General features: G+C 43.4%; 1 protein-coding gene across 4 annotated transcripts in view; it reads right to left on the bottom strand.

Annotated features, from left to right (window-relative positions):
- The window catches only part of PARP4 (poly(ADP-ribose) polymerase family member 4), a 352,799-nt gene that overhangs the window by 82,401 nt on the left and 250,967 nt on the right, over positions 1-19,431 (bottom strand). For all 4 annotated transcript variants that reach the window (XM_069759088.1, XM_069759086.1, XM_069759089.1 and 1 more), the window contains one exon: positions 2,147-2,251. In XM_069759088.1, coding sequence (XP_069615189.1) covers positions 2,147-2,251 — 105 coding nt within the window. The remainder of the gene's footprint in view (positions 1-2,146; positions 2,252-19,431) is intronic.

The raw sequence follows: 19,431 nt of genomic DNA, 5'->3' as shown, positions 1-19,431 counted from the left end.
TTGGGAGACTGAACTTTTGAATGACGCCATTAATTTTATCATGTGATGCACTGGAAAGCAGGAAGAAAAATTCCAAGTGCGTCAAAATTGCAAAAAAAAAGGGAAATTCCAAAATTGTTTTTAGTTTTTCATTTTATTTTCCATGTTCACTATACGGTAAAAACAACCTGGCGGTAAAAACAACCTGGCAGTATGATTCTCCAGGTCAGTAAAATTACTGAGAGACCAAACATACATAGTTTTTTTTTCTTAATTAAAAGTTACAAAAATTGGAAATTTGTAAAAAACAAACAAACAAAACAATGTTACTTGTGTAGCCATTTTCCAAGACCTGTGACATTTTAAATTTTTGGTCAATAGGGCTACATAAGGGCTTGTTAAATGCTCCTTGAGCCAATGTTTTTTTTTATTTATACCATTTTGGTCGTTTATTGATCAGGTTAATTCATTTTAAATATCTATAGATTGGACTTTTATGGAAGTAACAATACTAAACATGTGTATTTTTAATTTTTACTCCTTTATTTTTAATGGGGGGAAAATAGGGCATGATTTTAACTTTTCTTTATTTTTACATTTTGAAAAACTTTTTTTTTCCACTTTTCACTGTACTTTGTTAGCCCCCTTAAGTGACTTGAACCTACGATCATCAAATCACTTGGCTCTACCTATTGAAACAATTGGGTTCACTAGCATAGTAATTATGACTAATATGAAAAGCTACTAAGGAATCAGTAAAGTGAGGACAACAATCAGCAGTGAACAGCCCTTTTAAAGGGAACCTATCACCTGAATTTGTCGGGACCGTTTTCAGTCATATGGGCGGAGCTTTTGGATGTTTGATTCACCCTTTCCTTACCCGCTGGCTGCATGCTGGCCGCAATATTGGATTGAAGTTCATTCTATGTCCTCCGTAGTACACGCCTGCGCAAGGCAATCTGTGTCCTTGCTCATCCAAATCTGTCTGTGTCTCTGTCTGTGTCTCTTTATATGTTAAAGGATTTTGATCTATACCCTGTTATCTGAGGCCTTGTCATGGTATGTGTACTGAAGCCTTCAGGCCAAATAGATAAATGTAAAGTGTACTCAAAATGTAAATTGCTGGGTCATTTACATTCACTTTGCTTAGATTGACCATTTGGACAATTAACATGTGGCTGGACAAGTTTTCAATTAGCTTTCTGTGGACTCCATTGGAAAATACATATATATATATATATATATATATATATATATATATATATATCTCTATCATTTGTATTAATTAATTGGAGTGTTGAAATCATATAAAAAAAATATAACATACTACAAAGTGTGAGGCGAGAAACTCACGCGAGTCTCTCACATCAGATGGAGATCTTGAATTGTTATGCATACCCTCTTTTCATTGCACTGGCGTATTAGTATCCTTCCTGCATTTATTGCTTTATACCTGCACAAGCATTAACCATTAGGTAACTTACCACACTATGTGTTAATAATATGTAGCACAGGTATTTATCATTATTCTATGTGCAATTATTTGGCATTTCTCTTGGCTATACCTTCATTTTATCGCCCAACATTTTGTCCTGCATTTTTGGTAGTGCTACTTTGTTCAAACAATTTTTAATTCTATTAATAAAAGAATGTTTTATATGGTTTAATATACTCTTTTGTCCCTCTCATTAATTTAATATATTGGGTTGGGGCCCAAGGTGTTGAATATATTGATAGAGTTTTGACCTTGTATTTACTAGTGCAACATCCTTTTCGGAAACCCTTGTGTTTAATGGAAACTATTTTAAGGCTAAGGCCAGCCATGGTGAGGCCAAAATCTGCTGTGGCGGGTAGATGCGGCGTTTTTTTAAAATGAACTGTTGAATGGGCACAAGATTTCGTAGAACGGCTCATTCACCAGCAAAATTGAGGAATCATTTTTTTCTGCTAAATCTTGTACCACTTGATAAAATCAATGAAAAAAACCTCAGCAGCCGCCGTCCGTTGTGCTTTTCAGCTGTTTCTCTGAGCTGTCCTGAATGGAGTGGGGTCTTCTCTGCTCTTCTGCTCTAGCTAAATATGTGCTTTTGTGTAATTTTTGTAGCTGTTCTGCTACTGAAAAATGTAAGAGAAATGTATGAAATAATGTGAGCACACACATACATACCATGGGGGGCGCAGGTGGGAGGATACCAATTTGAAAACCCGGCAATCTTGGGATATCTGCATGGGCAGCGGTGGAACCAAACAATGATGAACTTCTTTGTTCTGTCTGAAATCCAATTAGGTAATACAATATTATCTATTATGATTAGGTATAATAAATTCATGTTCTACAGATCTCTTAGTATTTGCAGAAATCATACACATAACAAAAGCTCGCACAGACTCTCTATAGCTTTTCATAAAAACTTTGTGCCTGAAGTGCTGAGTTCCTCTATAGACCCAGATGGTAGATACGTGTTTTTAAAAATTTCCTGTGATACACGTCAATTGGTCTTAGCTAATGTCTATTTTCCGAATCAAGGTCAGCAGAGCTTCAGTGCGGAGTGTGGGAGGCGACTCGGGGAATTTGCTGGCTCCTCTCCTGTGATACTGGGGGGCGATTTCAACATTCCCATGAATCCGGTGGTAGACGTCTCTTCGGGTAAGACTTCATACTCGCTTTCTTCAATTGCTCGGATTAGGAAACAAATACGCGACATGAGATTAGTTGACATATGGAGGATACTTCACCCGGATACAAAGGACTACAGTTTTTTCTCACAAGTGCATAACACCTACAGCAGAATTGACTACTTTTTTATATCACACAACCTGCTGGATCTCCCAGTGGAAGCAGAGGTGGGTTCGATTTTGTGGTCGGACCATGCCCCGATATTTTTTTCAATTCTGTTCCATTCTAATACAAAATCGGGCTTTTCGTGGCGCCTGAACGAGAACTTGCTCCAGGACGCACAATGCAAAACCGATGTAGAAAAGACGATATCCAATTTCGTAGCAGACCATGGGGGGGACACCACATCTTCTCCCATGAAGTGGGAGGCCCTGAAAAGCGTGATACGGGGAGTTCTTATTTCACATGGTGCACGTCTGAAGAGGGAGAGGGTCGCAGAAATAATTAAACTCTCAGACCAAATTCACAAATTAGAAACACAACACAAAAAAGATCTTAACGAGGTTACATTCGCACACTTGTCCACAACCAGGCAAAAGATGCTCGCCTTACTGGACCAAAAATCACGCTACCTCAGAGAAAGGCTCCGAAATCGCTTTTACCAATATGGAAACAAAAGTGGCAAGATCTTGGCTAGATACATTAACCCACGGGGCCCAAATACATTTATCCCCTTCATTAAAAATGGGAAAGGGGAAAAGTTACATAGTACCAGAGACATCATCTCGAGCTTCAGTGACTACTACAAAGACTTATACAACATAGATGGCCACTACAAAGATCTGTCCATATCCGCTCTCCATAACAAAATCAATACGTATTTACATCAAAACAATATACCCCTTCTACCGGAGGACAGGATTCAGGGCCTAGAGGGGGAATTCACACTGGAGGAGGTCTTGGAAACTATTAAAGGTCTGAAACAAGGGAAAAGTCCAGGTCCAGACGGGTACTCAGCTGGTTTTTATAAATCATTCTCCTCATTATTGAGCCCGATTTTTCTTGAAGTGTGTAATTCAGTCTCCTCGGGTGGTTCCTTTCCCCCTCAGGCTTTGGCCGCTCATATCACGGTCATACCAAAACCAGATAAAGACCCCTCGTTATGTAATAATTACCGTCCGATATCTCTTATAAATTTAGACATTAAAATCTACGCGAAGATGATTGCAAATAGATTGAGCCCTCTCTTTCCACACGTGATAAACCAAGACCAGGTGGGTTTTGTCCCGGGTAGAGAGGCGCGCGACAATACCATTAGGACCATCTCTTTAATAGACAGGGCGGGACGGGAGGGGGGCGATCCCATGTGTATCCTGTCGATCGATGCTGAGAAGGCCTTCGACAGGGTGCACTGGGAGTTTTTGTTCCGGGCCCTGGCGGGGATTGGTCTGGGAGAAAATATGATGCACAGAATAAAGGCCTTGTATACCTCCCCCAACGCCCAGGTGAAGGTGAATGGCACCCTTTCGGACGCGTTCGAGATACGAAATGGTACGAGGCAGGGGTGCCCGCTTTCCCCTCTCCTGTATATCCTGTCAATGGAATACCTGGCCACCGCCATACGCAATAACCCCTCCATAAGAGGAGTTAAATTAAGATCGGAGGAACACAAGTTGGCGCTTTTTGCCGATGATATCCTCTTATATGTTACCTCCCCCATAACTAGCTTACCCAATATTATACTAGAATTATCGAAATTCGGTCACCTAAGCAATTTTAAAATTAATTCCCATAAATCCATGGCATTAAATATATCCCTACCACCATCTGAGGTGAGTAGGCTTCGAGCCTCTTTCCCGTTTGGTTGGCGCTTTGATTCACTTCCATATCTGGGGATTAGAATAACAGCCAAAACATCTGGTTTGTACGATGCAAACTTTAAAAAGGCGTTGCAAAAAGCGGAGCTGGACTTAGAGAAGTGGCATAAATTACAACTGTCCTGGTTTGGTAGAGTTAATGTAATTAAAATGGACTTGTTGCCTCGCCTTTTATATTATTTCCAGACAATCCCATTATATCTTCCCACGTCCTTTTTCTCACGACTCAAGAAAGCGGTCATCCGATTGGTCTGGTCTCATGCTAGATCAAGAATATCTCACTTTGTATTAAGCAGGTCCAAGAGGAGGGGGGAATTGGCCTACCAGACTTCCTAGTATATAGTCGTGCCTCAATAGGTACTTGCATATTAGACCTATATCATAGCAGTAACAACAAGAAATGGGTGGGCTTGGAAGGCGATCTCGTTGGCGGGGATCCTCAGACGATATTGTGGAACACAGGAGGGGGGGGTGAGGTCGAACCTTCCATTCATGACTAGAAACATGCTTCTACTTGTTTGACAGAGTGGCAGAAATACTATAACTTCTACAGCCCCGGGTCCACTAACCCCAATCTACGACAATCCTCACTTCCCCGCAGGACTCCGTAGGGAAAATTTCCTGAGTAAAAACAGAGCTTCAAAACCCATTATATTTGACTTCATAAATCAGACAGGTATTAAGTCCCTATACGAAGTATACCAGGGGGGGGGAACCTCCTGAGGGCTCTTGGTTCTTTTACGAACAACTAAAGAGCTTCATAGGCACATCATTTAAACTCAACAAGTCCATGGGGGTGTTGACCCCTTTCGAGAAAATCTGTCTCGCGGAGGAGCCCCCGTCTCGTAAGGTGTCCCTCTTATATAATCTTTTCCAGGAGAGTCAAACTCCAACACATGACTTCCCAACATTTTTCTCAAGATGAGAGAGTGACTTGGGGATTTCATTATCCCAAGAGGAAAGGGATACGATTTTGCTGTTCACCTTTAGGACTTCGCTGTCGGCCGTATCACAGGAGAGGAGTTACAAGGTTCTGTCGAGGTGGTATAGATGCCCCTGCCAGGTTCACACCATGTTCCCGGTGATACCGGATACTTGTTGGAGATGCTCATCAGAAAAAGGGACTTATGTCCATATCTGGTGGGAATGTCCACCCATAAAGAAATTCTGGATGCTGGTTTTCGATCTCCATAACAAATTATCCTTTCGCAAAATACAACCCACAGTGGAACTAGCCCTCTTGTCTCTGTGTGACATGTCGATATCTGGTTTTAAGAGGAGTCTTCTCAGACATTTTCTTACGGCTGCCAGGAATTTAATTCCTAGATACTGGAAGCAAGATCGTTACCCCTCAGGCTCCGACTTTGTTGTGGAGCTTAACAACATTTTCAGAATGGAACAATTGATAAGTGAATCCATGGGGGACTCGATGAAATTTTTTAACACTTGGGCTTCATGGATTATATTCAGGGAGACCCCGGAATTGGATGCATGGTTGTCCAGGTCCTAATTCATATCTGGAGCCGATCTGGGAGCGCTCGTGTAACGGTAGTGACCCATATCCTCAGACTTGCTGTTGTGGCCTAGAGCCAATGTTGATGACTCAATGTTCTTCTCTCCTCTACGTGGGGCTTGGGATCGGTCCGGGAGGGGTGTCGCACTCCTCACACCTAGTGTACCCTCTTACCTTCACCCGCTTTCCTTTCCCCTCCTCTCCCTCCCCCCCCCTCTTTTTTTTTTCTCTTCTTTCTTTCCTCCTCTTTCCGTTTCTTTAATTCTTTCTACTTTTGCTTACTTTTTATATCTAGTGACATTATACACTAATACAAAGGATTAATATAGCTAGTAATGCTTGATTGCCTTTGATGCTGCTTATTAGTTTCAACTGTGAAGAATATCATTACTAATTTGAAAGTGTTATCGTTGGCAGTGGCCAACTACATTTAATACCTGCTGAGACTCTCTCTTTTTATACGATCTACGGGCTGTAACCCGCTGAGTTTAACAATTGTTTCAGCATTGTACTATTGTTTGTATTGTTTATTTGCTTCAATAAACCTGATTTATACAAAAGCTCGCACAGACATTGTCTGGTCACTTTGGACATTTTGATGCCAAACAATGTCTAAGGAGTCACAATCAGAGATGAGCAAATTTATTCTAATGGAATGTAATTGTCATAGAATTCTAAAAGAAAGTTTGTGTTCTCCAGAATGTGGATTTTTTTGCAACTCAGAAAAAGGAAGTACTGGCCCCGCGAGCAGTAATGTCCGAAGCATCGACAAGCCAGAATTCTTGGACTGGAGTGATGAGGCTGAAAAGATTGGGGAAAAGAAGAGGTGTGGAGACCTGAACGGCGGGGACAGAGTGCCAGGTGAGCAGTGACATAAGAATTATTTTTTTTTCCTACAGTTATTAAGCTCTGGGGTCTAAACCTCCCCCACTCTAGAGCATAATAAGGTGCATTCAATTCGAAGAGAATAACTATAAAAAAAAGCTATTTGGATAATTTGATCTTGGCAGACTTCATCATCTCTAGTCACAATCAAACCAAATCTAACATCCAAGTCTGTTATCATATTATACAGAAACATATGAATATACAGTATACAGTATAGGGATCGCAGATGATAGGCTGTAAGTATTGACATTAAAGGTTTTAACACCTTAGAGGGGTCATAGGTGTATGTTCTAGTCTTCTCAGTGAGGAACTCAGTCTAGTCGCACCGCTGATGTTGATTGACAGTTTTCTGCATATATACATTGCATAGTCCAAAAACTGTCAAATAGTTATGGTAGGTTTGGCAAGGCAGAGCTTATAGATATGGAGGAGTACTACATAGCAGGAAATCATTGAGAATACTAGCAAGGCTCAAGCTGATAAGACTGTTTTATTAAAACTAAAGCAAGAATCCAAATAATTGATACAGCTCTGTCCTCAGATATGGAAGCATAAAACCGGAGACATATTTATTTTTACGAACAGACCTCAAAATGCCTTAATATCCAGACACCATTTTTTTTGTTTTTGCCCTTCCATATTTCAGAACTCGTAACTTTTTTTTTTTCACTGATGTGATTGTATGAGGTCTTTATTTTATAAGGGAAAAATTGTCAGGAAGCAGGGGAGCACCATCTATAGCGGCAGACCACCTGGCCGTTATCGCATCCGCGACATGTCATGGGGTGGTGCCAGGATTTTAACTCTAAAGTTCTTACTGCTGGAAGGACCAGCGCAAACTGCAAACAGGACCGATCTTTGGAGGTAGTAGTAAAGAGGAGTTTTATTATGACAGACAGCCGGAGAGAGTGCATAATCAGAATTTTTAGCTAACAATTACAGTGGCTCGCAAAAATATTCACCCCCCACCCCCTTAACATTTTTTGGGTTTTTTGTACCTCACAACCTGGAATTTCACAGTTTTTTTGAGGGTTTGCATCAGTTCATGTAAAGAAAATGCCTACAACTGTGAACATTTGGTTTTCTTTTTACTGTATAGTAAGCAACAAATATATAATAATAATATATATAATAAAATAGGACAAAATAGCTGTAAACTTCACTTCATAACTATTGACCGCCCCAAAGTCAGTACTTTGTAGAGCCTTCATTTGAGGCAATTACAGCTGCAAGTCCCTTTGGATAAGTCTTTATGCGCTTTCCACATCTTGCCACTGGAATTTTTGCCCATTCCTCAAGGCAAAACTGCTCCAGCACCATCAAGTTGGATGGTTTCCTCTGGTGAACAGCAATCTTCAAGTCTGACCACAGATTCTCAATTGGATTAAGGTCTTTGTTTTGACTAGGCCATTCCAAAACATTTACAAGTTTCCCCTTAAACCACTCGAGTGTTGCTTTCGCAGTATGGTTTGGGTCATTGCCTTGTTGGAAGGTGAACCTCTGTCCCAGTCTGAAATCACTGACCGACTGTAACAGGTTTTGCTCAAGAATATCTCTGGATTTTGCACCATCCATCTTCCCTTCAACTCAGACAATTTTCCCGATCCCTGCTGCTGAAAAACATTCCACAGCATGATGCTGTCATCACCATTTTTCAGTGTGGGTATGGTGTTCTTGGGGAGATGATCTGTGTTAATTTGGCGCCCGAGACATAGCGTTTACCTTTGTGGACAAAAAGTTAAATTTTGGTCACATCTTACCACAGCACCTTCCTCCATACATTTGGGGAGTCTCACATATGTATTTTGGCAAAACGAGCCTTACAATTTTTGTGCATAAGTAAAAGCTTTTTTTCTACCTACTCTTCCATAAAAGCCACCTCTATGGAGTGTACAGCTTATTGTGGTCGTATTGACAGATATGCCTGTCTCCATGCTTGGGAACTCTGCAGCTCCTTCAGGCTTATCTTTTGGTCTCTTTGCTACCTCTCTGATTAATGCCCTCCTTGCCCGGGTTCAGAGTTCTGATGGGCGGCCCTCTCTTGGCAGGTTTGATTTGGTACCATGTTCTTTCCATTTGATGATAACAGATTTGATGGTGGTCTAGGGGATCATCTGAGATTGGGATATATTTTTTTTTAATAACCAAACCCTGACTTGTCCTTGTCAACAACTTTGTCCTTGACTTGTCTGGAGATCTTCTTCGTTTTCATGGCGATATTTGGTTAGTGGTGCCTCTTGATTAATCCCTTAAGGACTGAGCCACTTTCTACTTTAAGGACCGAGCTTCATTTTGTAAATCTGACCAGTGTCACTTTATGAGGTAATAACTTTGGAATGCTTCAACGGATCTCATATTGTACTTCATGGCCATGGTAATATTTGTTCAATATTACTTGTGCTTATTTGTGAAAATATTGAAAATTTGATGAAAATTTAGAAAATTTCACAATTTTAAAAATTCTAATTCTTGTGTCCTTAAACCAGACAGTTATGTCACAAAAAAATAGTCAATAAATAACATTTACCACATGTCTAGTTTACATCAGCACAATTTTTTAAACATAATTTCTAATTTTTTTTTTGTCAGGAAGTTAGAGGGGTTAAAAGTTGATCAGAAATTTCTTATTTCTACAACAAAATGTACAGAACCATTTTTTAGGGACCACATCACATTTGAAGTGACTTTGGGGGGTCTATATGACAGAAAATACTAAAAAGTACCATCATTATTAAAACCGCACCCCTCAAACTCCTCAAAACCACATTCAAAAAGTTTATTAACCTTTCAAGTGCTTCACAGGAATTAATGGAATGTGGAAGGAAAAAATGAACATTTCATTTATGCCACAAAAAAAATTTTTCTTTAGCCCTAATTTTTTATTTTCACATGGGTAACAGGAAAAAAAATAACCTAAAAATTTGTTGTGCAATTGCTACTGAGTACGCCGATACCCCATATGTGTGAAAACTACATTTTGGGTGCATGGCAGGGCTTGTAAGGGAAATCAAGTTGTTGCAATACCATATTCTTAGAGCTATAATTTTTATATATTTCTGCAATTTTTATTGGTACCATTTTAGGGCACATGACATTATTTTGTTATCGCTTTTTATTACGATTTTTGGTAAGCAGAATGAACAAAAAACAGCAGTATCACTTTATGAGGTAATAGCTCTGGAACACTTCAAAGAGGATCCCAGTAATTCTGAGAATGTTTTTTTCGTGACATATTGTACTTCATGTTACTGATAAAATTTCTTCGATATGACTTGCATTTATTTGTGAAAAAAAGGAAATTTAGTGAAAATTTGGAAAATTTTGCAATTTTGAAACTTTGAATTCTCATGCCCTTAAGTCAGAGAGTGGTGTCGCACAAAATAGTTAAAAAAATAACATTTCCCACATGTTTACTTTACATCAGCACTAGAGATGGGTGCACACCTGGATGTTTGGGTCCGGCCGAACAGTTAGGCTGTGTGCCCACGTTGCATTTTTTTTAGTTTTTTCGCTGAGGAAAAGCTTAAAAAACACTTACTAAACGCATCCCATTATTTTTAATGGAATTCCACATTTTTGCGCTGGGAAAAAAAAGCATCACAGAAAAAAACGCAGCATGTTCATTAATTTTGCGGAATTTCGGCAATTTTGCCGCTATATTATTGTATTGGGATGCTCTGGAAAAAAACTTCTGTCAGCCGCTCCTGCTCTCACTGTTATTAGCTGCAGCAGGCGCCAACTGATAAGCAGTAAACCCCATCAGCTGACACCACTGTTCTGCACACTCAAATGAACATTTAACTTTTTTCCCAAAAATTTCACTTCAGACCCATTTTTTTATTTTCACAAGGGTAACAGGAGAAAATGGATCACAAAATTTGACTTTTTGAATGCAAAATTGGCTGGAATCGTGTCGGTTTTGGAGAGCCCCTGATATGCCTAAACAGTGGAAACCTCCCACAAGTAACCCCACTTTGGAAACTACACCCCTTAAGGATTTTATCCAGGGGTATAGTGAGCATTTTAAACCCACATTTATGACATAGAATTTGATAACATTTGGTCATCTTATTGAAAAAGTTCATTTTTTTACAAAAATCTTGGTTTAGCCCCAAATTTTTCATTTTTGCCAGCGATAACACCAAAAAGTGGACTCGACAATTTGTTACCCACTTTCTTACGAATGCAGCGATGCCACACATCTAGTCTAAAAGTTCGGTTTGGATGTGGGAGGAAAATGGGCATGGGAACGGGAACTTGGGGAATCTTTATCTCAGTCAGAGTGGGAGAAAGGATTTCTATTTTACACATAAACTATCAATCGCTTGCCCTGCCCAGGAAAAAAAACTATAAAATTACTACAAGATGGTATCATTATTAGTGATGAGCGAATATACTCGTTACTCGAGATTTCTCGAGCATACTCGGGGGTCCTCCGAGTATTTTTTAGTGCTCGGAGATTTAGTTTTTCTTGCCGCAGCTGAATGGTTTACATCTGTTAGCCAGCATAAGTACATGTGGGGGTTGCCTGGTTGCTAGGGAATCCCCACATGTACTTATGCTGGCTAACAGATGTAAATCATTCAGCTGCGGCAAGAAAAACTAAATCTCTGAGCACTAAAAATACTCGGAGGACCCCCGAGCATGCTCGGGAAATCTCGAGTAATGAGTATATTCGCTCATCACCAATTCATTATCCCTCAAAATTTCATGCTATTTTTCCATCTGATCCTGACACATGTTGGCGATGTGAGAGAGATAGAGGTAATATGATACACATATGGTGGGATTGCAGTAGAATCAAGCCATTCTGGGAGAAGTTTTTTTTTTTTTTAAATTACTCTTTGGTTACGGGTAGAAGTTTGGAGTTCAGCCCTAAGATTGCTCTTCTTTCTATTTTTCCCTCTTCAATTTGGTTCCCAAAAGAAAAATACTTTCCTTTTTTATTTAACTGCAGCGCGGTCAGCGATTCCAAGACATTGGAAAACAACTCATACTTCCCTATTGCCGGAATGGTTTTGCCGAGATGGTTAATATTTGTAGGATGGAAGAACTCACAGCCGAAAGCTCTGGACGCGGTGACATATTTAGGAGATTGTGGAGCGACTGTATTCTGTTTCAAGACTCAGTGGATTTTTATAAACTATTCCAATAGATGGGTCGTTCTCACATGAAGTGTTTCTGGCTTGGTCCTTTGTGCTTGCCTCAAGATTGTCACCTCATTTTCCTCATCTTTCCCTCCCTCCCTTTTTCCATACCCCTTCTCCCTGTTAACCCCCCCTTTCTTTCATCCCTCTTCTCCCTTCTAATCCTCCAACCCTCCCTACATTTTTTTAAATTATTGTTTTTTTTTTTTTCTCTTTCCTTCTTTCTCTTTCTAACTTCTGTGTTGGAATTTTCAAAATAATCTTTCATTTGCTGATATGAAAGGCCGTTTTTTTTTTTTGCAGCTGCAATGTTGAGCGACCTGTTTATCTTTCCGCATGAATATTGTTATCATTACAAGTTTTGTTAAATCCTGTGTGACTTATTTGATCATAATATATTTGGCCGTATGTTACTTTTTTGTATTCTCAATATTGATTAATAAAAACAAATTGAGCATAAAAGTTCTATCTGGACAAACGGCAGGAGCAATATTTGAATTTTGGAACACCAATTTGGCTGAAAGATGACAGGCACCATGTCCCATTTGCAATGCCCCTAAGGTGCCTAAACAGCAGAAACCCTCCACAACTGACCCCTTTTGGAAACTACACCCCTCAAGGATCTTATCCGGGGATATATTGAACATTTTGAACCCACAGTTACGACATGGAATTTGATAACATCAGGTCGTCATATTGAAAAAGTTCATTTTCCTTACAAAAATTTTGCTTTAGCGCCGAATTTCACAATGTTGCCTGATATAACACCAAAAAGTGGACCCCAAAATTTGTTACCAATTTTTTTATGACCACAGCGATGCTCCACATCTAGTCACAAAGTTCTGTTTGGACAAACATCAGAGCTCAGAATGGAAGGAGCACAATGTAAATTTTGGAACACAAATTTGGCTCTGTTTAGAATAGATTGTCATATTTGCAGAGCATGTGTGGTTCAAGAGCAACAGAAATCCCCCATAAATGTGTTTTTTTTTTTTTGTAAATTATACCCTCTAATGTATTTATCTAGGGAGGTAGTGAGTAGTTTGATACCACCATTTTGCAACATTAGTTTGAAAATGTACAATTTGCTCTTTTTTTATCTCTTATGAATCTTTTTTGTACATTCTGAGGAACAAACCTCAAATTTTATTGCACTAGTTTGTCAATGTTCAAAAATACATCCAATATGGCACCAATGTGAGTACTAGACACACGACTTTGCCTATAATTACAGGGTCTGCCTATGGGGGGGCTGCCTTATTACAGGGTTTGCCTATGGGGGGGCTGCCTTATTACAGGGTCTGCCTATAGGGGTGCTGCCTTATTACAGGGTCTGACTATGGGGGCTGCCTTATTACAGGGTCTGCCTATAGGGGTGCTGCCTTATTACAGGGTCTAACTATGGGGGCTGCCTAATTGCAGGGTCTGACTATGGAGGTGCTGCCTTATTACAGGGTCTGCCTATGGGGGTGCTGCCTTACACTACAGAGTCTGCCTATGAGGGTACTGCCTTATTACAGGGTCTGCCTTAAAGGGGGTGCTGCCTTATTACAGTGTCTGCCTATGGGGGCTGCCTTATGCTATAGAGTCTGCCTATGGGGAGTGCATTATACTGTATTGTGGACTATTTGGTGCATTATGCTACTGTATATGGAGGCTATCTAGGGGGCCATCATACAGTATGGAGATTACATTGTGGGGGTCATTATACATTGTTGGAGCCATCAAACAGTTTGGAGGCTACTAAGGGGCCAGTATACTGTGTGGGTGGTACTATACAGTGAGGGGGCATTATACTGTGTATAAGAGATCATCATACTGTGTATAGGGGAGCTGTACAGGGGGTGACTCGGGACATTATTAAATGTAAGTTGGGCACTTATTGTTATAGGGGAACTCAGGTTACTGTGGCTATAACAGGGGCAAACAGGGCGATATTACTTTCTAGGGGGCAAAATATGGGCACTGTTTTCTAGGGCACTTGCACCCGGCACTAATATATTATAGAGGGGTGCTTTAGAATTAAGAGGGCACAGAGAACCACACAGCAGGTGCAGTAATAGGGACACATACGGCAGCAGCGGCTCAGTATTGGGGTATCAGGGGCAGTAATAGGGACACATGTGGCAGCAGCAGCTCAGTATTGGGGTATCAGGGGCAGTAATAGGGACACATATGGCAGCAGCGGCTCAGTAATGGGGTATCAGGTGCAGTAATAGGGACACATATGGCAGCAGCGGCTCAGTATTGGAGTATCAGGTGCAGTAATAGGGACACATACGGCAGCAGCGGCTCAGTATTGGGGTATCAGGTGCAGTAATAGGGACACATACGGCAGCAGCGGCTCAGTATTGGGGTATCAGGTGCAGTAATAGGGACACATATGGCAGCAGCGGCTCAGTATTGGGGTATCAGGTGCAGTAATAGGGACACATATGGCAGCAGCGGCTCAGTATTGGAGTATCAGGTGCAGTAATAGGGACACATACGGCAGCAGCGGCTCAGTATTGGGGTATCAGGTGCAGTAATAGGGACACATACGGCAGCAGCGGCTCAGTATTGGGGTATCAGGTGCAGTAATAGGGACACATATGGCAGCAGCGGCTCAGTATTGGAGTATCAGGTACAGTAATAGGGACACATATGGCAGCAGCGGCTCAGTATTGGGGTATCAGGTGCAGTAATAGGGACACATATGGCAGCAGCGGCTCAGTATTGGGGTATCAGGTGCAGTAATAGGGACACATATGGCAGCAGCGGCTCAGTATTGGAGTATCAGGTGCAGTAATAGGGACACATACGGCAGCAGCGGCTCAGTATTGGGGTATCAGGTGCAGTAATAGGGACACATATGGCAGCAGCGGCTCAGTATTGGAGTATCAGGTGCAGTAATAGGGACACATACGGCAGCAGCGGCTCAGTATTGGGGTATCAGGTGCAGTAATAGGGACACATATGGCAGCAGCGGCTCAGTATTGGAGTATCAGGTACAGTAATAGGGACACATACGGCAGCAGCGGCTCAGTATTGGAGTATCAGGTGCAGTAATAGGGACACATATGGCAGCAGCGGCTCAGTATTGGGGTATCAGGTGGAGTAATAGGGACACATATGGCAGCAGCGGCTCAGTATTGGAGTATCAGGTGCAGTAATAGTGACACATACGGCAGCAGCGGCTCAGTATTGGGGTATCAGGTGCAGTAATAGGGACACTTACGGCAGCAGCGCTCATTATCGGGGTATCAGGGGCAGTAATAGGGACACATACGGCAGCAGCGGCTCAGTATTGGGGTATCAGGTGCAGTAATAGGGTCACATACGGCAGCAGCGGCTCAGTATTGGGATATCAGGTGCAGTAATAGGGTCACATACGGCAGCAGCGGCTCAGTATTGGGGTACCAGGGGCAGGAATAGGGACACATACAGCAGCAGTGCCTCAGTATTGGGGTATCAGGGGCAGTAATAGGGACACATACGGCAGCAGCGGCTCAGTATTGAGGTATCAGGGGCAGTAATAGGGACACATACGGCAGCAGCGGCTCAGTATTGGGGTATCAGGTGCAGTAATAGGGACACATACGTCAGCAGCGGCTCAGTATTGGGGTATCAGGTGGAGTAATAGGGTCACATACGGCAGCAGCAGCTCAGTATTGGGGTATCGGGTGCAGTAATAGGGACACATACGTCAGCAGCGGCTCAGTATTGGGGTATCAGGTGGAGTAATAGGGACACATACGTCAGCAGCGGCTCAGTATTGGGGTATCAGGTGGAGTAATAGGGTCACATACGGCAGCAGCGGCTCAGTATTGGGGTATCAGGTGGAGTAATAGGGTCACATACGGCAGCAGCGGCTCAGTATTGGGGTATCAGGTGCAGTAATAGGGTCACATACGGCAACAGCGGCTCAGTATTGGGGTATCAGGTGCAGTAATAGGGTCACATATGGCAGCAGCGGCTCAGTATTGCGTTATCAGGTGCAGTAATAGGAACACCTTACGGCAGCAGCGGCTCAGTACTGGGGTATCAGGTGGAGTAATAGGGTCACATACGGCAGCAGCGGCTCAGTATTGAGGTATCAGGGGCAGTGATAGGGACAGATATGGCAGCAGTGGCTCAGTATTGGGGTATCAGGGGCAGTAATAGGGACACATACTGCAGCAGTTGCTCAGTATTGGGGTATCAGGGGCAGTAATAGGGACACATACGGCAGCAGCAGCTCAGTATAGGGGTATCAGGGGCAGTGATAGGGAAACATATGGCAGCAGCGGCTCAGTATTGGGGTATCAGGTGTAGTAATAGGGACACATATGGCAGCAGTGGCTCAGTATTGGGGTATCAGGTGCAGTAATAGGGACACATACGGCAGCGGCTCAGTATTGGGATATCAGGGGCAGTAATAAGGACCCATACGGCAGCAGCGGCTCAGTATTGGGGTGTCAGGTGCAGTAATAGGGACACATACGGCAGCAGCGGCTCAGTATTGGGATATCAGGGGCAGTAATAAGGACCCATACGGCAGCAGCGGCTCAGTATTGGGGTATTAGGGGCAGTAATAGGGTCACATATGGCAGCAGCGGCTCAGTATTGGGGTATCAGCAGGATGAGGAGTTTGTGCAGGTTGGGAATAGATGGTGATGGGGCTGGAATATGAGAAGTGAAACGTGTCTTTGTTGTATTCTCTGGCTGGAAGAAGTTGTCTTGTCGGTCTGGGCCAGATGGAAAAGACGGGAAAAATGAACGATTCCATCAGAAGGACGTCAGCAGTAAGACATTATCTGTAACTGTGCTGTGATCAGTTATATGTCCTGTAGGGCCGGTATCTACCACTGACCATATGGCGGTAATATCCATGTTGGTCTTTATATAGAAATTATCTTCAGTAACAGAGCGGTCATCTGCTGAGGTTCTCCTCCAGTATTAGGGTGCGTCACCGAGATGTGTAATCAAGGTTACCTGGTTAGGGGCCCACTCAGAAGTTTCGCCCCCCTGAACCAAAGCCCTAGCTACGCCTCTGGTACAAACCCTTTAACACCCATATTAGAATGGCTCCATTTATTATTGGATGTAGTCAATGAGAAATTTAGGAATTTTTTTAATGTGGATTTTTGAAGTGGACCCATTTCAAAATCTTTGCAGAAAAAACCCCCGTGTAGACATACCCAAAGAGGTCAATACTTCCATTTTACACATTTATTTTTACATGAATTTTGGTGAGGATCTTGTTCTTATACACTTCTACTGATTAATGTGGGAATACACGTCTACAGTGCAAACGCTGCTTTTTTCTTACACTTGGAAAAAGAAACAACAGGTCAATTTCTGCTTGAAAAAAAAAAGCTCCAAATTTGATTATTTAATTGATTGAAGTAGATACAAAAAGTGACCTGTACACAAAAACAATGTCATAATATGGCATGAGATGAAAAAAAAAAAGATTCAAATTCTAATAACCCAAAATATGGTCACGTGACTACACAATGCAACCAATATTGGACAAGAAATGGGGAAACAAAGGAAAATGGGAAAAATATACAAGCTGCTTTATTAAAATTTTCAGTACAAGCAAGACTTAAAACTGTTTGGTTGGAGCTTTTTTTTTTCTAGTTGGCCAAACATTTTCCATAAAGGGGCAACGTGAATTTCCAGTTCTACTGACTTCAGATTCTGGCATATCAGAAAATATTCTGAAAATACATCATTTAGTTGTATTAATACATTTCTACAAGGTGATGGGATTCCGGTTATATTTTATAAGATTTTTTGGTGATAGCGTCTAATACTATAAGGCTGGAGTCACACTCAGCGTAAGACAATACGGTCCGTATATTCAGGGCCGCCATCAGGGCATTACAGCCGTGACTGGCGTATGGGGCCCGGTGAGCAGAGGGGGCCCGCATCGGGCCCCCTCTTACCTGCTCACCGGGCCCCTACCGGCAGCCGCAGGCTGAACAGGGCCCTTAGCGGCGGCCGGCGCTACAGCTGTTTAACGCTATTGACGTGCGGGCCCAGGCCCGCGCCCGCACGTCAATAGTTAACAGCCGCCAGCCGCAGCGTGCAGGTCGCCGGCGTCTGACGTCATTGTCAGTCGCCGGCTAGTGCACGCTGCAGCTGCGTGGAGAGAGCAGGAGCGCGGCAGGTAAACAGAACTTTTTTTTTTTATTATTGAGAGCATCCGGGGTAGGGGGGGGGGGGGCAGAAAGCTGGGCAGAAAGCTGGACACAGGGGGGGGCAGAAAGCTGGGCAGAGAGCTGGACACAGGGGGGGGGGCAGAAAGCTGGACACAGGGGGGGCAGAAAGCTGGACACAGGGGGTGCAGAAAGCTGGACACAGGGGGTGGCAGAAAGCTGAGCAGAAAGCTGGACACAGGGGGGCAGTAAAGCTGGACACAGGGGGGGGCAGAAAGCTGGACACAGGGGGGGCAGAAAGCTGGACACGGGGGGCAGAGAGCTGAACACAGGGGGGGGGCAGAAAGCTGGACACAGGGGGGGGCAGAAAGCTGGACACGGGGGGGGGCGGAAAGCTGGACACAGGGGGGGCAGAAAGATGGACACGGGGGGGCAGAAAGCTGGGCAGAGAGCTGGACACAGGGGGGGGCAGAAAACTGGACACAGGGGGGGGCAGAAAGCTGGACACGGGGAGGGCAGAAAGCTGGACACAGGGGGGGGCAGAAAGCTGGACACAGATGGGGCAGAGTGCTGGACACAGATGGGGCAGAGTGCTGGACACAGATGGGGCAGAGTGCTGGATGCAGATGGGGCAGAGTGCTGGACGCAGATGAGGCAGGATTGGAAACAGATGGGGCAGAGTGCTGGACACAGATGGGGCAGGATTGGACACAGATGGGGCAGAGTGCTGGACACAGATGGGGCAGGATTGGACACAGATGGGGCAGAGTGCTGGACAGATGGGGCAGGATTGGACACAGATGGGGAAGAGTGCTGGACACAGATGGGGCAGAGTGCTGGACACAGATGGGGCAGAGTGCTGGACACAGATGGGGAAGAGTGCTGGACACAGATGGGGCAGAGTGCTGGACACAGATGGGGCAGAGTGCTGGACACAGATGGGGCAGGATTGGACACAGATGGGGCAGAGTGCTGGACACAGATGGGGCAGGATTGGACACAGATGGGGCAGAGTGCTGGACACAGATGGGGCAGAATGCTGGACACAGATGGGGCAGAGTGCTGGACACGGATGGGTCAGAATTGGACACAGATGGGGCAGAGTGCTGGACACAGATGGGGCAGAGTGCTGGACACAGATGGGGCAGAGTGCTGGACACAGATGGGGCAGGATTGGACACAGATGGGGCAGAGTGCTGGACACAGATGGGGCAGGATTGGACACAGATGGGGCAGAGTGCTGGACACAGATGGGGCAGGATTGGACACAGATGGGGCAGAGTGC

The sequence above is a fragment of the Ranitomeya imitator genome, chromosome 3 (genome assembly GCF_032444005.1).
Source record: "Ranitomeya imitator isolate aRanImi1 chromosome 3, aRanImi1.pri, whole genome shotgun sequence".
NCBI classification, from domain to species: domain Eukaryota; kingdom Metazoa; phylum Chordata; class Amphibia; order Anura; family Dendrobatidae; genus Ranitomeya; species Ranitomeya imitator.
The sequence above is the reverse complement of the archived record's forward strand: the minus strand, read 5'-3'. Positions and strand labels throughout refer to the sequence as shown.